Here is a 23592-nt window from a genome sequence, read left to right as displayed (position 1 = left end):
GGCAAGGATCTGTTCTGCGTAATGCGATCTAAAACAAAAAGAGATGCCTGCTGTACAAGTCCTAGTGGCTGTTAAACACACATTAAAATAATTTCAAACAGCTCAAAATCATGCCTAGTTCACATGAACCAGGAACCCAACAATTACAATTGACTCTCGTGGGACAGTACAGTAGGATGTTTGATGATGGCAATGAGGGAAATAAATTTTAACACGTTCAAATTTGGTTCAGAATGCTTTCGAGTAAAGCGGAATTTGCTTTAGGTATAGTACACTAAGTAGAGTAATATTAAGATACATTGCTGTATTCCCAGTGTCAACCTAGGTTTCATTTGCGTTCTTTCAGGTTCTCGTGGTCTGGTACGTGAAATCTGGACCTCGACTATCACATATATCCTCTCCGACATAGCTCGCCTAGACTCTGCTGCCGTTGACTATCACGTGGAGCACTGGACCGAGAGTAGCTCTCCCGAAGTTGATACATTTAACAAGATTTCCGGTTACAGCTCAAAGATCAGTGGTTTCTTCGTGCCTTCAAAACCGGACAACTACAGGTTTTACATCCGATCGGATGACACCAGTGAGTTGTACCTGAGCCTCACAGGGGACCCCGCTGACAAGGTAAACCGTAAACCGGGAATTGACCATTCTGCGATGTTGCGATTTACATTCATAGAAAATTCGACGTTTTTTCTTTAGACACGATATTCGCGCTGAGGTTGCATCGAATTACTGCAGTAAGAGTCTATCAGAACCACGACGTAGATATAAAATTCCTTTCAAACAAAACGTGGTGTTGAGTTTCTGTTGGCCACAAATCTCTTTTTCAGACAAAGATTGCGAGCTGTTCATCCGCTACGTACGATTGGGACAGTGACAATATTCAGGGGTCGGATCCAATCTTCTTAGAGGCAGACAAGCCATATTACATTGAGGCATACCATAATGATTTTGGTGGCGGCCATAACGTGAAGATCAGAGTACGCCTGGACGAAACCGAGCACACCAACAGCAAAGTCGGCGCTGCACGTGATGAACGACAAAAAATTACGATCAGCTCAACATTGCTCTGGGAAAAACAGGTTTGTCCAGTTTGTTAAGAAACTTTCGAAGCTGAGTTCTGTTGAGACTAAACGATTGGTTGTTGTCGTTTTTGGGGGGGGCAGTGGAGGGTGGGGGATCCGTTGTTGTTTTTTTTATATACCTTATAGGTCTGGACTTATGAAAACTGTGTTAAAGATAATTTCATCCTGGTGTTATCGTTTTTCTCTCGCGATATGAAAATTCAAAGGAATGTCAGTCTATTTTCCCTCCACTTTCTTATCTTTCTTTTTGCACTCTTCTTCTTGTTAATTGGTCGCTCGGAGTGATCTTTTCACCTCCAGGAGTCGTAAAACTCAAGCCAGTGGCTCACTTAGTGCAAGAGAATGTACTTTTCTTCGACTACGCCGTTTTATTAAATCCAGTCATATATATATTGGGGAAAAACCTGTGTTGGATTGGGCTGATTTACTTGCATGAGACTATATAACCAGAGTTCCAGATTAGAGAGAGCTCTCATATCAGAAACCAGACAGAAGGAGGTCAGCTACAGAACTGACTCAGCCTCATAGAAAACTTCTGGTGATTTGGTGAGGTGTGGTTCTGTTAACCCTTTGGAATTCCGTCTTGAGACCTCGGCTTTAAAACTACTCTGGGACACTGTAAAATAACAGGAAAGGACTTATACTGTTGGGGTTTTTTAATGGTTTTCACGAAAACGGTTTGTGTTTGGCTCAGCGTGTTTCTTGGATTTTGTTTTCAGGTGTTGGACTTCAGCAACTGGGACGAGAATGAAAGAGTGTGTGAGGTTCAACACATTTCAGTCCAGCCGTTACTGTGCGCAGAGAACAACGTCACGTCTTGTGGTAATCACAGCGATAACTTCACCTTGTTCTACCATGGCGAGAGTATAACGCTGTCCTTACAAGACACGAACAGTTCCGTACTCGAGGAAAACCTGAACGCACTGAGTACTTTTGAAGGCCGCGGTCGAGTTAATGTAACAACTGTTAATAGTACGGAAGGAAATGCCACGGTATTCCTCGTTTGGTTTTGCTTTGCTGACCCGCGAGGTGTTGAAGTTTTGAACGGAACGGCACACAATAACCAAAGCTTGTCGCTAAATATAACACGATTGGTGCAAGGACGATCAGCTGAGGACTTTCAACTGATCGTTGGTGACGAGACATCCGATGTTCTGAAACCCAGTTCATCCAAAACGAAGATCGAGGCCGTACTGACAGATTTTTTTTCCAAACAATGTGACGAATCTTCTTTGAGTAAGTGAAGACAGACTTAAACAGCGTAACACACAAATCCACATGAATCCAAATGCTTAGTTGCCCATGTATTCAAACCATAAGTGCTATTTTTTCTGTGCCTATCTGTCTGCTTGTCTGCCTGTCTGTCTGTCTTTCTGTTTCCCTGTTTGTCTGTCTGTCTGTCTACCTGCCTGCCTGTCTACTTGTCTGTCTGTCTGTCTATCTGTCTGTCTGCCTGCCTGCCTGACGGTCTGTCTGTCTGTCTGTCTGTCTATCTGTCTGTCTGCCTGCCTGCCTGACGGTCGGTCTGTCTGTCTGTATGTCTGCTTGCCTGCCTGACGGTCTGTCTGTCTGTCTGTCTGTCTGGCTATCTATCTGTCTGCCTGCCTGCCTGACGGTCTGTCTGTCTGTCTGCCTGTCTGTCTGCCTTCAGTCCTGTTATTTAGCTGCTTGTTTTCTTTTTTTCCTTGGCACGACAAATGTGATGACAATTTAGTAACATACCTGCACTCCTTATTTTCCTCTTTATAGAAAATAATAAGTTATCTGCATTAACAGAACTGACTGTTCCTTTCTTTCCTTTTTTTTTTCTCTCAGATGGACACATATTCTATATGAAGTATGAGGATGATGTTCTAGGAGAAGAATCTGGTGAAAGGGTTTCCGATGTGGAGCCATTCTGTGGCAGATTTTCTTTAAAAAATCCATCGATTCTTTGGAAAGCTGACTACTCGGCTTACCTCTTTGACAATCCTCAACCTCCATATAAAGCCTCCAGATACAATTGGGTGAGTAGAAAAGACATTTTAAAAGAAACGTCAGTTTCGAAGTAGAGATAAGGTATCAGGCTGGTTACTGGCGTGCGACCACCTTGTACAGCCAAATCGATAATGCCGCACTAAAGTACTGCTCAATAGCTTTCATTTGATTGGTCACACACTTGAGTTTCATCCACAGACCTAAGCTATAGCTACCTTGTACAGCATAATAAACAGTACCAGTAAACGTAAAAATTAGAACTAATTTGCTCAGCATGATAAACGGTACCACGTGAAAGTACTGCTCAATAGCTTTATTAATAATAATAATGATGATGATGATGATGATTAGTATCTTAAAAACACATTTTAGATCACATGGAAGTCTCAATGCTTTTTACAGTCCTTTTACATAAAAGCCCTAATTAAAAATCCCTAATTTGAGAAAGCTCTCTTAAAAAAAGTTTTTAATCTTGATTTAAAACAGTCTATAATGGAATACTGTTTAATGACATTTGGCAAGTCGTTCATTTGAATGAACGAACACTAGGGCTTCAAATACTGACTCGGACTTACACTTTAGAAGCATAATAAACAGTAACCACATGGAATTACTGTTAAGTAGATTTTATTTGAATGTTTTGAAACTATTTTCTTATCTTATCCTCGTTTAGGTTTGCTTCGCCTACAAAGGCCCAATAAAAGAAGTAGTGAAACTTCAAGTGAAATACATAGACGACTATGGCGAATTTCGATATTCTCATCGTTGGTATGACTTCGTGAGAGGCTCTTCACAACTTTCAAACTGGGGGTTTACCTGCATAGATGTGTGGCCTAAAATCAGCGATGAATTTCAAATCCAAGCCCCGTTTGTTGAAATATACTGTATCGAAATTGAGCGCTTGGAGGGATTTGACGAAGACGTGTTTGTGGATAATGTGTGGATCGGAAAGTACGATTTAACTGGTAAGCAAATGTTCTCGGTAAAGTTTCGAAAGTAACGAAGCCCTTAAGTTTAGATATAAAATTTTATGACTGTTGTAAATTGCTGAAGTAACAGCCCTTCTAAAGCAGTGAGTAATGACCTCAAACGTAGCTTTAAAAGTTGAAAGAGAGAGTAAAGTGCCTTGCCCAAGAGCCCAACTCAATGACCCCGGTCAGGGCTCGAACTAGGACCGCTCAAAACAGAATGCTGTGTGCCAGTCACTTGGCTACAGCGCCTCCAAACATATCTTTAATTGTAAGAAAATAATGGTGAGAAAATAGTAGATACAAAGAACAGTGCATCAATCATTTTATCGAGACGTTAAGTCTTTTCAACACCTTCCATCCATTTGATCCGTACATTGTTGTAATGCACTATATATACACACAAAACAAGTTATGGTTATATTCACCTTTTTGTGTAACGATGTTCTACATCTTTGCGTTTTTGACCCACGTATGTTACCCGTTTTATTTACCTGGAAAAGACCCTAAAAAAGAGCGAGGTCCCCCGGCAAAAAAAAAAACCTATAGTCTATGTAAAAGCAATGTTTCCAGTGTAGTTTTGATTCTTCGCAAGGGAAAGATGGGTTTATATCCGGTAACATTTATTTTAAAAGCGTAACATTCAAATATGATAGGATAACATTTTAATATTTTGCATTTTCAGTAATACCTATTAAAAACGCCGCCAAGCCAAACGGCTTTCTCATCAAAGATTTTACAGTTGAAAAGAACTCGGACACAAACTGGACCATCTCTCTCCTCCCTGCAAACTGTGGCTCCCCCCTGCCATTGCTTGCTATTACAGACGCCATCCGCGATGGAAATGGCGATGCCGACAGTGCCACATATACTAAAGATGGTCTTAACTCGAGTGTACAAGTGAAGAGAGAACAAGAAGCTTCCCCTCCCATCGAAGGAACATTTGACATTATATACAATGGAGCTATAATCACAGGTGGGTATTTTAAAAGTATTTGTAGAAGGACCTATATGTAGGTAATTGTCCGTGGATGAGGCCAAGGTGGTGGATATTTACCTAGTTTTATTATTTTCGGGGGGCGTAGGGTACCGGGGTGGGTGTTTGTAGATCGACGCGAGGTTCATTAACGCGTGGAAAGCGAGACCAACAACCATCTTAGCTGAGCAGGCTTGCTTAAAAAAGTTTTATGTGGCAAAAAGAATACCATTTTCTAAAGGGAGTGATCTCGACACGAACACGTAAGCACCAGTGTGCGCTCGAGTATTCAGGCTTTCCTCAACTAAATATGTAAGACAGCGTTTGATTCCTGACTCTTGTTTCCCAAACGACGCCCTGTTTAGTCTCTTTACATGGCGTGTAGGGAAAGTAAGTTTTGAGACGTTCATGCTGTTGACGGGAAGGACGTTGTGTGGTTTGTAGCTTGCATCGGCAGCTTGACGTATACCAAAATGCCATCACATTCCAACATATCGCGTCTTGTTCTTTGCAGTTTAAGCAAATTGCAAAGGCATACAGAAGGTTAGCCGATCTTGACAACCATCACGATAACCATCTGATCCATGTCTTTAAGTGCGCGTAAACGTAGCACATTGCACTTATTGTTTTTATTTACGTGTACTCGTGATATTTAAGGCATTCCTGTGAACATATCTGCGATAAGGCTTAAAGATCTCGTGGAGCAAGAAATCCAGGAAGGTATAATTGATGTCGAGAAAACTGGTCACTGTGCAAAGTACGAATGGAAGTTCACATGGACGAGTCATGGAGGTAACCATCCTGAAATGCAGGTGAATGCTAGCAGTCTGAGTGGTGTTGACGTGGTTACGGTAGTCAAAACTATTGAAGATGGCGGTTTATTCTTGGATCCTATTCCTGGAGAATTTCTACGAATACCGGCCGCCCAGCCACAAGTGAGTGGTTTACACAAAATGATTTTAAATATTACCAACCCCTCCACCTTCCCTTCGCCTCTTCTTCTTCATCCCCTTTGGCCTCTTCTTTTTGGCCACTTAGGCCCTTGGCCCCTTAAGCCCTTGGCCCATTAAGCCCTTGGCCCCTTCCCTACGCCCCAAGCCCCTTTATTTCGCCCTTAGCCCCTTCATGTTGCCCCTAGCCCCTTCCCTTCGCCCTTTAGCCCCTCATGTTGCCCCCTAACCCCTTTATTTCGCCCCTAGGCCCTTCATGTTGCCCCCTAGCCCCTTCCCTTCGCCCCCTAGCCCCTCATGCTGCCCCTAGCCCATTCATTTCGCCTCCTAGCCCCTTCAGGTCACTTCCTAGCTCCTTACCTTCGCCCACTGTCCCCTTCGCCGCTTTCGTCAATTCAGTAACTCATTTATATTTTTTATATTTTTTTGCTCAGGTCGTAGTGTTCGTGAACGAAATCCCCGGATCATGTCGTCATGGCAACAATTGCACATTTGAATATTCAGCAGAAAAGACGCCCAACCTGACCTCCATCTCACCCTCGTCTGGTCCTGGCGGGCCCTCCGGCATTGGAACAGTGATCACTCTTCTTGGCTCAGGATTTTCCACAGTAAATGAAGAGAATTCGGTGCAAATAGGGGGGACTACCTGTGTGGTCTTAAGGAGCACTGCTGACAACATAACTTGTCGAGCAGGTAAACTTTTTCTTGTCTTGTCCTACCTTCGGGCTAGGATCGATTTATTACATAGCTGTTGTAGAGAAACCCCTCCCCTCACCCTTCCCCCTCTCCCTCGCCCATCTCCCTCCCCCCTCCCTAGTTCAAGTAAGTTCCCTGGGCCAATGCAATAGCTTCTTCCTTTGTGAAAGTAAGTTTCTTTTTGCTTTGATTTGCAAAGTAAAACCAAACCCAACCGCCACTCTCCTTGCACGCGTCTTCTCGCGTTCTGCTAAGCTTGTATGTTTCTAATTCGAATTCTGATTTGTTCGTTAGTTTCTTTGCGCTTGTCGTGATTGGTCAATCGCTCAACCTGTTTGGTTTTTTGTTTGATTTTTGTTCTTTTCGTTTCAGGTTACGGTCCTGGTGGTAGTCACCTGGTCGAGATTCTCGTAAAAGGCAAAGGTTGGGCTGAAAATGATCAACAAATCAACTTCACTTATGTCATCGCTGCTACCTCAGTTACTCCAGCCAGCGGTAGCTTGGCTGGCGGACAGACAATTACCATTTCCGGCAGCGGCTTTGGAAACACGAAGGAAAATGCCAATGTGTCGTTAGATGGTTCTCCTTGTGACATTATATCCATTAGTATGTCCCACATCACCTGCGTAACGGCTGCACATGCTGAGGGAAATGTTTCTATAGAAATCTCAATCGGTGAATCTTCGGTCACTATTTCCGATGCGTTTGAATACGATTCCTCGTTGACAATTTCAGTCACCAGTTTGAGTCCGCAGCAAGGCAGTGTCAGCGGTGGTGAAATAATTACAATTTTCGGTTCCGGTTTTATGGATACTACTACGGTGCAAGTGGGAGATAAAAACTGTGAAATACAAAGCGTCACTGCAATAGAAATCACTTGCGTGACATCACGTCACGCTCCTGGAGAATATCTTATCCTGGTGGTCACGCCGGGGAAAGGTTTTGCCACAATACCTGAAGAGTATAGCAAATTCGAATACGTACTGGTGGTGCATTCCATCTTTCCTCTGATTGGCTCAGTAGCAGGCGGGACGCGCGTGGTTATCACTGGACAAGGGTTTGGGTCTGATGCGTCACGCGCTGTTGTCACGGTACAAGACAGGCTCTGTCAAATTACGTCATTCAATGATACACACGTGATATGTGAAACGGGGGACATGTTTCAAACTATAATGGTTGATAACAGTGGATCACACCTAGGTTAGTTTGATGTTGTCCTTTTTTAGCATTGAGCTTTGTCTGTAGGTAATGTGGCATCAAGTTGAAGCACAAATAAATGTTTTCCTGTATGAAATACAATTGAGGATTTTATGCATTTGCCAGGAGATATGCATGTTATTTTTGAGTGCAGAACAATATCGCACAAGTGAAGCGTTTGAGCGATATTTAAGAAAGTAGCGGAGAGGGTTTATGATTAGAATTTATCTGTTTACATATTTATTTGTTCGTTTGCTTATTTATCTACCTGTTTATTTGTCAGAGTATGGGCGTGGCTATGAATGGTTACCAAAGTTCGTTGTTTGTCATCAAGGCGACACTGTCGAGGTATGTTTGTCAGCTAAGACCTTATTATGTGTCTCGATCACGTTTAATGTTGACACTTGAAGGAGAGCACGACGTTTTCATGCGAATACTCAAGTGCCAATTAACAACTTACAAGTCTATCTATTTCAAATAAAAAGCCACATGAATAGCAGTTGTATTTTAGGCCGAAAAATCTTCGTCTTTTATTTCAATTTTTTTCTCTTTTGAACGCAGTGGCACTGGACTGGACAGGAACTATCTGACGCATTCTACAACGTGTATCAGACCAGCGATTCATCGTCAGTTGATTATGATCTTTTCGGATTTCACAGTGGTGGTGTCAGTAAGACTGGAGTCTTCACACACAGGTGAGTCAACGTCATACAGTCTGCCGTTAGCTACCGTAATGAGATAGCATTTTGCCCTGATGTTAGGAATCTGGGCCAAGATGTTCAAAAACTTTTTTTTTTTTTTTTTTTTTTTTCTTTTCTTCTTTATTCTTTTTAAATGCTACTTACACTACTTACAATACAATATTAATGTAGTTATTTACACTACTTACAAAAAACTTATTACTTACGCCACTTACGATACTAACACTTACTCTATATAATACGCATACTCACGCTACTAACAATACTAATACTTACACTGCTTACAATACAACATAATTAGATTACTTGCCCTTCTTACAATTCTAGCACGGTAAGATCATACCAGTTTACTCCTGTCACTAATGTACATTCCGAGTTGCAAATTACAGAAAATATGCATGGTATATATATATGCGCCTTGTTTCTTTTCCTTTCAGTTAAGATGTTCAAAAACTTGTTAACGCTGATCCAGGGTTAAAAGTTACCCGAAGTATTAATTTTTCTGGTATAAAAATGCTTTTCACAACTTATGTTTTGTGTCACTTGAGATAAATTCAAACACAAAACTGAAGGACAAACAATATAAACAAAAAACCTCACGGAAAAGTTACGTAACTGAAATCAAAATTCTTGCTAATTCTGGTTCAGTTGTCTTAATTACGGACAAAACTTTTCTCCAAACATTTTGCACACATTTTTAATCATTACTACTGGGTGAATTTATTTTTCATTAATAGCCTTTTTTCCCTTTAAAAAGGTCGAGAGAAGTCGTTATTTAACGACCATAGTTCCATAGTGCCGCGTGACTTTCGTTGCGTGACATCAAGCTGTCATGAAATTGTTATCACGGAGATGTTCAATAAGGAGTATTTGTTGAAATCTTCTGCAGGTTCTTGAGCCCAGGAGTGTTCTACTACGCCGGTAGCGGATCGGTTCGAATGAAAGGCGTGATCAAGGTGCTGTCATTTAGAACGCAGAGCGGACCAATCAGTCTTAACATTGACGGTGAGGCACAAATTGTTCATTTTATATGAAGTACAAACCAGTGAAGTAAGTTGAACAGGTTTCAGTAATTCTTCAAACAAAGACTTCGGTGAAATTTCCACAAAAATGCTTTGTTTCCTAACAAGTTTATTTAATGCTTGCATTATTTGCTTTTTGTTCTTTTTGTTGTTATTGTTGTGTTTTGTTTGTTTAGCTCCCTCATTTAGCACAACAGTACTACAAAATGTAGCATTTACTAATCTATTTTATTTATTTCATTCTTGTTTGCAAAAAAAGTGAAGCAAATTGTCTGGAAATGTTTAATAGTTTAACATAACCACAATTTTGTTAATTGTTTTAGGATTTGAAGCAAATTACAATGCAACCTCGTCATCATACTCCTCTCCAACGTGTGAGGCCGGGAGGACGGATGGTATTCCTGGGTGCAACTCTTCACATGAAGCCCAGAGTTCAAACAGTGACAGCTTTGATTTTACCTACTCGGAATGTAGCACGCCTAAAGTATCAGCTGTAACACCTCCTCAAGGCACAAGCGACACGATAATTACAGTCCACGGGCATGGATTTAGTAACGAGTCGTGCCACAATAAAGTGACGTTCAGCTCGCACGAGTGCGAGGTAATCTCTTCTAATGACACAGCAATCACTTGTGTACTCAGTACAGCGGAATATCCCATTGCTGGCGAAGCACTTGATGTCAAAGTGAAGGTACTAAACCGAGGCTACGCATTTGTCCGGGCAGACGCAGGTGACACAACTGACTTCGTGTTGAAACCGAGCGTAATTGCCGTGTCACCGAGCAGCGGTTCCCAAGCGGGCGGCACGCTGGTGACAATAACAGGCGACGGTTTTAGTAACGCAATCAGTAACAATGTCGTTCAAATAGGTTCTACTGTGTGCGATGTCGAAAGGTCGTCATTCGACACCATAGTTTGCAGAACACGAGCAAGCTCTGAACAAGCTCAGCAAGTCATTGTAACAGTCAGTGGTAGTGAAAGCGAGTGCGTTGCCTTTGACAGCACGGACTGCAAATACACCTTCGCACTTGACAGGACGCCGGTAGTAACGTTAGTGTCTCCAGCTGATATTGAAAATCCTCAGACGGAATTTCGCTTCCAAGTGTCACGCCTTCCATCCAGTGCTGCAGACGTGACAGTAACAGTGGGAAATGAAGTCTGCCACGTGACAGAGGTCTTGTCGCAATTAGTCAAATGTATGCTGCCGGGAGCCGTCATTGGAAGTCACAAGATTGTGATTCACGTGGCGGGAAAAGGAAACGCCCAGTTTGATTCTGTGTCAGACGTCGTTGATAGTGAGCCTTTAGTCTCCACAGTATCGCCGTCTCAAAGTAGCAAACATGGAGGCTTGATCATTACTATAGAAGGAAATGGTTTCAATCCGACTCCAGGCAAAACTACCGTGACCATCGGAAGCGAGATTTGTGAAATAATCACGATCTCGTATGGGCTGATTGAATGCGTGACACCACCACACCCGTTAAGTAACGCAGTCGTCATACAAGTCACTGTTGATTCTGGTGAAGTTTCACGGCGACGTAGAAATGCTGGTGGTGTATTTCCAACAATCAATATAGCGTACACCCAGGCCGCGACTCCGGTTGTAACGTCAATTTCACCAACAATAGGACAAGGCGGTGAAGTGTTAACCATACACGGAAGCGGTTTAGATCCTACTACACAAGATGAAGTGGAGGTTCAGATTGGAGACGTGTCATGCGCGGTAACCAGCTCGGAGGACGACAATGTGGTTTGTACACTGGCTGCACATGCTGCTGGCTCATACCTTGTTGACGTGGTGGTTCCCGGGAAAGGTAGGGCTACATCTGATGATTTCTTTGAATACAGATTACAAATAGATGGCGTGGATCCCGATCAGAGTGGCTTTGGAGGAGGCCGCGTGCTTATCATTCAAGGTCAGGGCTTTGATGAGTCTGCAGAGTTGACCATTTGTGGCAATGAGTGCACCCATAATTCAGATCGCCTCACTACAACTACAGAAATATCTTGTGAAGCACCAAGTCATGCGCCAGGAAACATTGACCAAGTGTGCGATATTGAGATCATCTTGAACGGTTTCAGCGCTACTCTAAGCAACGGCTTTACTTACAAACCCGAAATGACCTCCCAAATAACTTCCGTCACACCATCCCGAGGCGGGACGGGTGGGGGCACAACCCTCACGATACTTGGCACAGGATTTAGTGACACACAGAGCGACAATATCGTTACAATAGACGGCGTTGAATGTAACGTTACTTATGCCAATTCATCGCTGATTACGTGCCAGACTGGTCCACATAACGGGACAATCGAAACTAAAGTGCGAGTGGAAGTTGGAAGCAATGGAAAGGCGATAGATGATGAAGCTGATTTTTTCTACGTGGATGTATGGTCATCTCCGTTTACGTGGGGTGGTAATGATCCTCCTGAGAATGGTATGTATTATTCAATACACAGTTTTCAGCTAGTAATTTTACCCTACACGAATACGTTTATGTCTGTAAATCAATGTTCTGTTTAATTTATCAGTGTTAGATGAACTCTCAGCTCATTATAGCGTTGTCTTTCAAACAGGCTTTGATAATTTACCCTCATTGTTGATGTTCTTTAGAAAACGCAGAATTTGGTCTTTTCACGTCGTTACTGTTTTGCAAAGGGCCAAGACTCGTACACCATTTTGCTAATGGCCAATTCCATCCACGAGACGCGCTTGCAAGGAATCATGGTAGTTGTATTCATCAAAACAAATATCCAGTCCAAGATGATGAATACAACTACCATGATTCCTTGCAAGCGCATCTTACAGAGGGAATTGGCCATTGCCCTCCTCATTTGACCTTTTCTTACTGTTGCCGTCACGGTTTTCGTACGTAAACTCCCTATTGTGAGTCAACTATTACGAGATCCTACCCTCCTCCTCCTCCCCAAAGAAAATTTACACAGTTACGACAGTGCCTTACGAGGTTATTTGTTTTGTAACTCACAGGTACCTTCGTGGTTATAAAGAAAGGACAAACTATATTGCTTGATCAAGACACGCCAGTACTTAAATTACTCCTAATACAGGGAGGACAGCTCATATTTGACAGGAAAGAGCCTTTTCTTCATCTACAAGCAGAAAACATACTTATCACCGACAATGGTGTACTTGAAGTTGGTACCGAAAATGACCCGTTCCCAGGAAAGGCCACGATCACTTTGCACGGCCATGTTCGATCGAGAGAAATTCCAGTGTTTGGAACCAAGACGTTAGCGCTTCGCGAGGGAAGGCTCGATCTTCACGGTTTACACGTGCCCATCACGTGGACGCATCTGAATTCCACGGTAGAAGCGGGTGCAACTCAGCTCCACTTGATGAAACAGGTCACGTGGAAACCAGGTGATCAGATTATTCTGGCACCAACTGGAAAATCACAGCGAGAGTTTGAAGAGCTGACGATAACAGCCGTTCTCAATGATAATTACACGTTACAAGTGTCACCGGCACTAAAGTATAAGCACATCTCCATCGTGCAGACGTTTCAAGGAAATCACGCAGTGGAAACGCGCGCGGAAGTTGGTCTACTCACGCGGAACGTGCGTGTGCGAGGCTCCGTACATTCCGAGTGGACGGAGGCAATTGAAGCTTGCGAGGAAGAATTTGAACCAGGTCAATTCCAAACACAGACCTGCTTTCAAGGAAAATTTGGCGAAGAGATTGGAAGCGATGAATTTGGTGTGCAGATTATGATACATGCCCCTGAAGAAAATAAAGGCTTGGTAACAGCAAGGTTCAATTACGTGGAGATCTCGCACGCAGGGCAAGCATTCCGTCTTGGTCGCTATCCAATTCATTTTCATCTCAGTGGTGATGTTTATGGCTCGTATGTTCGCGGCTGTGCAATACATCACAGCTTCAATCGAGCCATAACAATGCACGGTATACACAGACTTAATGTAAGCCACAACGTTGTGTTCAACGTCCGCGGAAATGCGTTCTTCATGGAGGACGGCATTGAAACTGGTAACATAGTCGAGTACAACCTGGGGATATTCGTCATCGCTTCGTCGTCGGCGCTGAACGTGGATATAACTCCGGCTACCTTCTGGGTAACAAACGCTAACAACACCGTGCGTCACAACGCCGCTGCAGGGGGCAGCCATTTTGGTTTCTGGTATCAAATGTTCGACCGCCCTGATGGCCCGTCGTTTCGATCCGACTACTGTCCCAGGAATGTATTCATGCTTGAATTTTTCAACAACTCTGCGCATTCGTTCGGCCGCTATGGATTGTGGATATTTCCCGTTTACCACCCCCAGCGGGGAGGGGGATGCGACGATTGTATCGCTGAGCCCGCGGTGTTTGGCTCATTTATCGCCTATAACAATATGCGAGGGGCAGAAGCCGTCAAAGTTGGTGCAGTTCAAATGCACAACTTCAAGATGCTGGATAATGACATTGCTGGTATTGAGTACGTTTTTGCTAACGAAGCAGACGTCCCAAGGGGTGGTCCTAGGATTAAAGACGCACTTATCGTCGGTCACAGCCAAGTGAGCGAGGGATTGGAACTGAAAGTAAGCAGCAACACACTTTGCACGACTTCCGGTATAAGACTGCCACAGTTCTCTAAGCTTGTCGTCGAAAATGTCACCTTCGTGAACTTCGACCGGGAAGGCTGCACCGCTTACAGCGCTTGTGCACAATGTGCAGAGTTTAAAAAGAGAGGCGGCTGGACTTCACACACTTTGCGAAACCATTTCGTCAACTCTCCACGCCGGACCGCTTTTAGATGGAGTCACGAGGCAGTCATACTCGATCTGGATGGAAGTCTCACTGGTTATGCAAATGGAAGCGTCGTGCCTGACAATGAGAATCTACCGCCCGAGAAATGTACTCCGTCCGTCCAGGACAGCTACGGGCCTCATAATGGAAGTGTCTGTGATTCTAGTGTGCAATTCACGAGATTTGCCTTGAACAACGCCGCCCCAGTATCCTTGCAGGCCAAATACATTTTGTTGACGAACCAGCACGGAATCGACAAGGTCCCTTTCTGCATCAAGTGCGCGACTCATCCGATGGGTTGGGTGATGCTTTTGATTCGGGGAGAAATATACAACATGACATTCGAAGACACATCCCACATAACTAACATCAGCTACACTGGCAAGTTCTATGATATGAGGGAAGGCGATTATGTCTGGATATCCCACCAATTTATGCAAACACCAGATCACTTTGCCACTACTGGCGCTTACCAGAACATGACGGAAGTCGTGCCATCCCGTGATGCTCTTCACGGAAACTGGAGTTTTGTTAACGAGACAAAGGTGTTTACGTACATCGCGTCTGGCAAGAATGCGACTCTGACAAAAAATAACAATGTTGAGCCACGTTCTGTCGATCTGGACGTTTACCTCTGTTATTATGAAGACTGCATCACCCCGGTGCCACCCCCTCCCCCGCAAGGAAGACCGGAGGTCTACCGTCGCTGGTCCAGTGTTGATGACTGGGAAGGCACTGAGCCCCTGTATGGTGGTTATGGAAGAAGATTACCTGGCAACGGAAGTGACGTCATGATAATGACAGATTGGTACATGGTAGCCGATACTCGGCTGCCATATTTGAACCAGTTGTTTGTGTACGGCACATTGGAGATCGAGGACAGGGATGGTGAGACCATGGTGTTGAATGCTTCAATTGTCTTCGTCAGCGGCGGTTTGATCGTGGGATGGCCGGACGAGCCTTATCTTTCAAACTTCCTATTAAGCCTTCGAGGTGATCATTACAGTGAGGAGCTGCCCTTGCGAGACGTGAACATGGGAAGCAAGGCACTTGGAGTGTTTGGGTTCCTATGGCTGCACGGGAAACCAAAGCAGGTCTATTGGACTCGATTGGCTGTTACCGCCGAAGCTGGAGATTGTTCACTTATACTTGCTGAACCCGTGGATTGGAGATTTGGCGATGAGATTGTGCTTACTTCAACTACAGTTGAGCCTGAACAGACTGAAAAGTTCTTTATAGTAGCCATTTCACAAGACAAACGAAACTTGACACTGAATGCGTGCCTTCAGTACAAACACACCGTACAAACACACACGGTTGGCAACTGGTCATACACCATGGCGGCAGAAGTGGGACTGCTGACCAGAAATATCGTTATAGAAGGTGCGGATAATCCCTCTAGAGCCTGGGACCAGTCGTTTGGATGTCGTGTTCTGATTGGTCGAACAGTATCTGGTGGGATAGAGTACAAGGGTAGCGCCAGAATTGAGAATGTGGAGTTTAATCGTTGCGGTCAGGAAGGCTATACGGATGATTACGACCCCAGGTAAGACACGCGCTCAATGACCAACATTTGTCGAGATGAATAATTGTTTCACTTAAACTCAGTACCATGAAATAACTGTCCCCAAAATTATCGAGATGTGTAATTACATTCTTTTAACATCGTACCAAAGTAAATCGCGGTTTAAGCATGATCCACGGAATAACACTCTTTCTCCTTTAACGTAAAGCGTGGTTTTAGAACCAAATAAATAATGGTGTGTTAAACGTCTTTGTATCATAAATGATGCCATTTTTTTCACTCGTCAGATTCGCCTTAGCTTTCCTCAATACTGGTGTGGTTGAAGGCAACACGTCTTACGTCCGTGGCAGTTCCTTCCACGATTGTTTCAACACTGGTATCGGTGTGTTTGGAACCGACAATCTGACTGTGGAGGACAACGTTGTACACCACACGGTCGGCCCTTCAATTCGAGTTGCCGGAAAATGTAACAGCGTGTTACGAAACTTGGCAGTGTATTCCATTTCTATCCACACCTACGACGGGAGACAAGAGAAGTCCAACATTCACTGGCCTGGAGCCATCGAAGTACACGAAGCATTCGATGTCATTTTGATCAATAATACAGTAGCTGGAAGCGAACGGTTTGGATACAAGCTTGATGGCGAGAAATGCACAGATTACCCTCTGGGAATTTCCACTGGCAATGAAGTCCACGGTGCTTGGCACGGAGTACATTTGCATTACGTGGAGGGTCTTCCAGGATGTGCTATGCTATACGGCTTCCTCATTTGGAAAAATTACGACTACGGCATCTTCACATACTGTGAGTCCAGTGTTGTCGTAGACCATGTTATTGCCGTGGATAACACCGTGGGAATGTTTCCCAATGTGTGGGGGCCACCTGCTAAATCACACAGGACTGCTGACAAATATTTCATTCTGAGACACTCGCTGATCGTTGGCACAAGTCCTAACTACGACTGCGCAGAAGACAGCATTATACCATATGCCAGAGAACCGTACGGAGGAATTGGGGCGAAGACGGCCCCAGGAGGTACACTCAAGTTGAAATGTTCATTTTTATGTAGACCGTGCAATGTAGCTCCAGAAATGTAACCTTGAACATGTGCATTTTTTTAAGAAAGGTTATGAAGACATTTTGCGCCCAAGAGTTAAAAGATAGTTTTACCTTTAAAGTAATAGCGAATTTCTGTTGTAGATTCGTTTTGTTGTTCACCGACTTAAATAGCGACGAAATTACTCCAGAGGTAGAGAAAAAAACCCGTTTGTGTGCTCTAGTCACGTTCTTGCTTGTGTTAAAACATCAATGCTCGGTTTTGAATACATATTTAAATGTAAAGCAATGGTTCAATATTATTTTCTTTCAAGAGATGGTTTCACGTTCCGGCGCCTGTACAAGCTATATGTTAGCCCCTTCGATTTCATTGCCTATTTAACAATCGGAGCGAGTAGAGGAAAATTTCCCTTTGAAATGTTTGTAGTCATTCGCGCATACGTGGTGTAGAGGTGATTTCTCTCAACAGAATCCGTTTGTTAGGCATGTATCAAATGGATGTATTCCGGTGATCTTTGATTTCAAGTAGGCCCCAGTTGTTGGAAGGCTGGATAGCGCTGTACACCAGATAAATCGCTCAGTATTCAGTGGATAAAAAACCACTGCTCCAGACAGGCAGATCATTAAAGAACCGTTATTTTAAGTTTGAATAGATCATGCTCTGAATTTCGGCATTTCGTCAAGCAAAGAATAGCTCGTCTTTTCTGCTATAGTACATTCCTCAATTTTAAAACCGTCCGTAAATTTAAGAGTCTGACTTCAGTTTTGCTGCTAAGGTAGAATCATTTTGCGAAGCTTGGATTATGTTTAGCTAGATATCCCAGGGTAATGCTTTTAGTTTCAAATAACGTGAACTAAAAACTAAATGTTTTACTTCTTTCACCATTTTATTTTGCTTCAACAGGCGGTAAAATTGGTATCACAATTCCGTCGTTCCAATCATCGCCAGCTGGCGGTCCAAAGATGTCGTGGGAAAGCCCGATGAGTTATCCAGCAATAAATGGCTACACGCTCTTTCACGAGGTGACGTTTTCCGGATTTCAGGAAAAATGCGGGAATAAACATCGAGCGATAATGACTAATTCATGGGTGGGAGACATTCTCCATCCAGTGGACGTGCGAGGTTTGTTATAGGCCAGTTCTGGCCCTCTCTTTGTCACGCAACCCTAGGAAGAGAGGCTCCCTCTCTCTCCCTAGCGTTGCGTGACAGAGATAGGGCCAGTACTGGACTAGATTTGTTAAGAATATACCATTTTATTTACACTTTCAATCGGGTTTCATCCTCTCTATCTCTTTTTCGGCTTCTTGCTGGAGATTTTGCGTTTAGGTTTTCTCTTCCCTACTTGACAATAAACGAGGCAGAGTAATTGACTGACTGACACTAACTGATTCATCTCGTTGTAGGCCTGCATTTCGATTCCGTCGACCAAGTATCCAGACTGCTTTTTCAGCAACCGACGACTCAGTGGATAAACCCGTCAGATTGTGTTGACATGGACTGTGACGCAAGAAGACAGCAGCTCATCCGGGACCTTGATGGCTCATTTACAGGCTCTGTGGGGGGAACAGTCATCTCCAAGGCCGAGTACCAGTGGGATGGAAACAAACGATACGGACTGGGTACGATATGCTGCTTAAATATTACGATGAGGGACGATTTACAATTAGACGGGAAAACTTTGTCGTTTCGTGTCCTCCAAAACTCGCATAAAATTGTTAGCATACAACATTGCTTGAGTTTAAAGTTTGCAGGATTTAGTTGATTTTCAATAACTTACGACATTTTTCGTGTCGTACGCGCTTGTAGCAAGCAAGTTGTAGGCTTGACTTATACATAAAAGAAAAACTTGTGTCGTGCAAAAATCGCATAAAATTTTTAACATACAACATTGCCTAAGGTTACAATTTCCGCAGGGTTCAGTCATGTCTCAAAAACTTACGACATTTTTCGTGTTCTGCGGGATAGTAACAAGCGAGTTGTAGGGTTGACTTACACGAAAAAGAAAACATCGCGTCGGAGACTGCGGACTGTGGCGTAGAGTTGCGTGGCATGCAGCAACGTTTAAGTCGGGTCTAAGATAGACGTTCTGTAAATTTATATTTTTATTCTGCAATGCCCTCATCACCTTGAACTTTAATTTTCAAATTCTTATCTGACGCTTAAGTATCCTTTATTCCTTATGTGGTCTAGGCGACTATCGTATCCCCAAACCTGCTACAACTGCCGTGGATGGTACCCGACTCAACATATCTGTTGTCGCTCCTAATAAGGGCATCGTTCGTGGAACACCTGATCAAAGCCATTGCTCATGGGATGCTGACTGGAACGCGTACCAATGTAGCTCAATAGATTACAGAATGTTAGTTATCGAGAGTCTGGATGATGACACCGAAACACGGCGATTGTCTCCGGTGGCGCTGATCGCAGATGGTTACGTCAACCTGCTGAACGGCCCTCAGGATCACGGCTGGTGTTTGGGTTACACTTGTCAAGAACGCATTTCGACGTTTTACGGAATCGTGGCGACTGGAACGAATTATTCTCTGTATTTCACGAGCAACGAGCCACAGAAACTAAGGTTGCACTTGTTAAACAGCGACCCCACAGATTCGATTCGTGTTGGAATCTTCTACCAAAGACCACAGAGGCAAGATGTGTATAAAAACGGTAAGCTTTATCGTCCTTAGTATTTATCCGAGATTTTCTTAGGTAAAGTCTGCATACGGGCAAAGTAGCCCATCAGGCCGGAGGTTATCCCGGTTTCTGTAGCATGAAGCTTCTAGGAGTATTTCTACTCCCCCTTGGATGGGATGCTAGTCCATCGCAAGGTTACCCTCAGCAATAAGTTCGCGGTACCCATTTATACACCTGGGTGGAGAAGAAGCACAGTGAGAGTACAGTGTCTTGACCAAGAACACAACACACAATGTCCCCGGCCAGGACTCGAACCCGGACCGTTCGAGTGCACTAACGATGAGGCCAATGCGCCGCTCGAGATTTTCTTAGGCATACGCAGAAAAACCAACAGAAATGTCACAAAATTTCAAGTAATGTTCTCTTTATAGCAGTCTATAAAAATCAAATAACCAATGCACTAACATCAATTCTTGACTTTCAGACATATTCATCTTTCCAACAAATGCGGAATTCCAGGGATCAGACTTCACTTTACTTCCCATACCTCCGGGCGCACCCGACGACTACTTTGAGCCACCGCTGTCCAGTAGTGGCGGTGTCAATTATTTTGATCGCGAGCGAGCCACCTTGTTTGTCGTACTGCGCGGTTCAGACCCTGTGGAAATACGAGTAGTGCCCGTTATCCAGGTAATTAGTCGTTTACAGACACCTCCGAGTAAAATAAGTGCAGTTTTTAAACGAGTGTAAAGAAATAATCAGCTTTGCGCCAATACGCCACACGATTAGCGTAAAAAGCTCGCGCCAATTTTTCGTTCAATCAGGACTCAAACACAAAACCAATCGCAACTCGCTGGCACAAGTTTTCCCGCGCTTTACGTCAGCTAAATGTATTTATTACGAGTTTTGATTGGTTCATTGGATTACCTGCGTCCTTTAACATTAGCTAGAGTGATTACTTTGCTTTGGTTTAACGACACTCAATTGAAAACCGCTCTGTACTAAATTAACCATAAATAAAATAAATAAATAAATAAACCTGTGATTAGAGCTGAAAAGTTAACACATTAGTCTTAAAACCGTATTAGCCGTGTAACAACATCATTATGTTCCTTGCAGGTACAACTTGGTATGAGAGCGGTCTCCATCGATGATTTCTTCACAAAGAACCTGGTCAATAATCTGGCTGACCTGCTCGGTATTGATAAGTCGCTTATCAGAGTAGTAGATATTGTCAGCGAGAATAGTAGACGAAGGCGACGCTCATCTGACGATGTGGCGATTGTCCAAATTGAGATTGCTGATCCTCCTCTAGCTGCAAACGGCTCTTCATCTTCCAACTACACAGGTATGGAAGTGGGATTTCTCTTTTGTTTTACGCTGGTCGCGGTTATTGTGTCATGATCTTGCACAAGACACTTACTCTAACAGAGTCTCTCACAACACGAGAATATTAAAGGTGTTGTCATTATTTCGAAATGTTTTTCATCAAAGAACTCAAACGAACACTAAACAAACAGTGTGATTCAATTCGCGCTAAATTATTTGTTTAGATCAGTTCTTTAATCTCATTGGTATTGTTTTATTGTTTCATTGTCTCATTATTTTAGGTCCCTTTTTAACTTCGTAAATATTTTTTCACTTATTTTACATATTTCATTGCATTCCACCGTTTGTGAAATTTTAACTAATTTTTACTGTTAAAAACACATTTATGCTACTTTTGTAATTTTCGCTCGCCCTTGAAACGGCTTCAGAGAGGTCGAAACGCCATGACTTTTTTTCGTTAGTTCTTGTTACAAAATACTGAAAAATTCCTGTAGTAACCCGCACAAATACAGCGGGGTGAAAGGGGGGGGGGGGGTGGAATTTGTGATGGAGTTGCACCTAGTCTAGGAGGGTGTGGCAATACTCGGCGACGGTTTGTGCCACAGATACTGTACTATAGTTAATCACCTGGCTTTTTGACTTTTAGGTTCCGAAAAGAACTAACTTATTTCCCTGTGTGTGGTATCAATATACTTACCGCGTTATGCGTTATCTTTTGTTGACTGCAGGTGTCAACGAAACAACATCATTTGACGAGCTTAGCGAAATTGCTGATACATTTGTAGAGAAGGTACAGACGGGAGCTGTCGCTCAGACAGCCGGGGTAGAAATCTTATCACTTCAAATGTCGGACCCAATTCCTCCTCCGGTTGATCCAACCGGTGGCGTCAGAGCAACTAACGAGACTGGTAAGTAATGCCTCGAATGGTTTTCTTCTCGACGATCAGAAAACTCAATATTAAAGTATTAAAACCTCCCATATAGGGACACTCCCTCAATCATGATTTTGCGTTTTTTTTCTGTCTTCTTACAGTTCAGCCTAACGTAACGGACAACTCTACAAGTCGGTATGACGAGGTTCAGGCCGAGCAGGAGGCTAACGCACCCAGTAATGTGTTCAACTTCCTTATTCCCGCCAGACTGGAGTTAGTGACTGAGCCAAGCGGAGCTAACGAGACCGTACCCTTCACGTCACAGCCAAGGCTTAAACTGATTGACATTGATGGCACTCTGGTGACAACCCTGGGACACGGTTCCCTTACCAACTGGACTGTCACGGCAGTCATCAAGAACGGGTCTGGAGACTCACTTGCGTTACTAGAAGGCAGCGTGAATGTCACGTTAGAGAACGGCTGGGCGAATTTTACCGATCTGAGCATCACGCACAATGCAACTGATTACGAGTTGCTCTTTTACGTTAGCAAACCATTAGCGTCCCATTTTAACGCTACTTCTCAGCCATTTGAAGTCAAAGAAAGGATTATGTACTTCAGAGTAACCGATCAACCCAACGACGCGAATGAAACTGTTAGCTTCGGACAACAGCCGAGGATTGAAGTTCGAGATGCCGCTAACGGTGAAATTGTTAACAACACGGGCTGGAAAGGACGCCGGTGGCTTTTTACAGCATCTCTTGCCAATCCAGCGGAAAACGATGGACACCTTAACGGAACTACCCAAGTAGAGTTTGTCAGAGGAGTCGCTCAGTTTACAAACCTCAGCGTAGACATATCCGGTGAGAACTATGTCCTTGCATTGGAGGCAATGACTGATCCGCCTTCAAGGTACGTCTTCAGTGGTAACTCGTCCGCATTTAATGTTTCCGAAAGAGTGCTTTATCTAAAACTGGTTCAACAACCGGGTGATTGCAATGACACGGTGGTCTGTGGCAGCCAGCCGATAGTGGAAATAAGGAATGCCTTCCCAGATTCTTTAGTCGATAACATCGGTTGGAGAGGTAGATCCTGGTTTATAAACGCTACCATGGTCGGTGGAAGTAATTCTGTGGTAAACGGCACCACTTTGTTTGCAGTACAAACCTCGGGGCGTGTAGAATTTCAAGACTTGAATTTCTATGACGTGGCTCAAGGGCATCAGATGGAATTTATTGTCATCACAGAACCTTCCTCTTCCTACTCAAGTTTGTCCGTGACATCCGAGACATTCAATGTAACTGCGCGACAGTTCTACCTCGAAGTCATAACACAACCAGACAGAGCCAACCAGTCGGAAATCTTCGGAGTACCTCCAGTAGTGGAGGTACGAGACTTGGGAACGCGCATGCGTGGACACCCTCTCAAAGGTGATTGGTCAATTGCCTCTTCACTGAAACCTTCAGCTTTAAATGGAACCTTGAGTGGAGTGCTGAACGAGACGGTTGAAGACGAGAGAGTGGAGTTTACAAACTTGTCAATATCTTACTACGGTGTTGGTTATCAACTCGTCTTCGAGTCTAACTATGGTCACGTGGTATGTAGCTCTGTAATTGTAAGGACACATAACAATCAAGTTAGTTACTCAAAAATAGGCTTCTCGGTAACTCGAAAATATGTTCGTAATAACAAGTTAGGATTATGAAAACAGTATCAGCGGTTGTATTTACAACATCCGAAATAATATAGTAGTTCGGTAGATTGGACTGAAACGAAATTCAATTTCATCACCTGGAAAAATGATATTACAGCGCCAAGGTAGTTGTTGTCCGTTGTG

At 43.6% G+C, this 23592-nt stretch overlaps 1 protein-coding gene across 2 annotated transcripts in view; it reads left to right on the top strand.

Moving 5' to 3' along the window:
- LOC145490384 (fibrocystin-L-like) overlaps positions 1–23592 on the top strand; it is a 53518-nt gene that overhangs the window by 18803 nt on the left and 11123 nt on the right. For both annotated transcript variants that reach the window (XM_081469511.1, XM_081469512.1), the window contains 22 exons: positions 347–621; positions 831–1082; positions 1805–2321; positions 2901–3091; positions 3736–4027; positions 4716–5006; positions 5664–5941; positions 6391–6649; positions 7025–7852; positions 8133–8197; positions 8411–8544; positions 9440–9555; positions 9896–12010; positions 12562–15883; positions 16150–16898; positions 17824–18042; positions 18324–18539; positions 19111–19587; positions 20039–20244; positions 20674–20902; positions 21612–21791; positions 21917–23352. In XM_081469511.1, the coding sequence (XP_081325637.1) occupies positions 347–621; positions 831–1082; positions 1805–2321; positions 2901–3091; positions 3736–4027; positions 4716–5006; positions 5664–5941; positions 6391–6649; positions 7025–7852; positions 8133–8197; positions 8411–8544; positions 9440–9555; positions 9896–12010; positions 12562–15883; positions 16150–16898; positions 17824–18042; positions 18324–18539; positions 19111–19587; positions 20039–20244; positions 20674–20902; positions 21612–21791; positions 21917–23352 (12647 nt within the window). The remainder of the gene's footprint in view (positions 1–346; positions 622–830; positions 1083–1804; positions 2322–2900; positions 3092–3735; positions 4028–4715; positions 5007–5663; positions 5942–6390; positions 6650–7024; positions 7853–8132; positions 8198–8410; positions 8545–9439; positions 9556–9895; positions 12011–12561; positions 15884–16149; positions 16899–17823; positions 18043–18323; positions 18540–19110; positions 19588–20038; positions 20245–20673; positions 20903–21611; positions 21792–21916; positions 23353–23592) is intronic.

Source organism: Orbicella franksi, chromosome 6 (genome assembly GCF_964199315.1).
Source record: "Orbicella franksi chromosome 6, jaOrbFran1.1, whole genome shotgun sequence".
NCBI lineage: Eukaryota > Metazoa > Cnidaria > Anthozoa > Scleractinia > Merulinidae > Orbicella > Orbicella franksi.
This window is presented reverse-complemented; position numbering and strand designations above follow the sequence as displayed.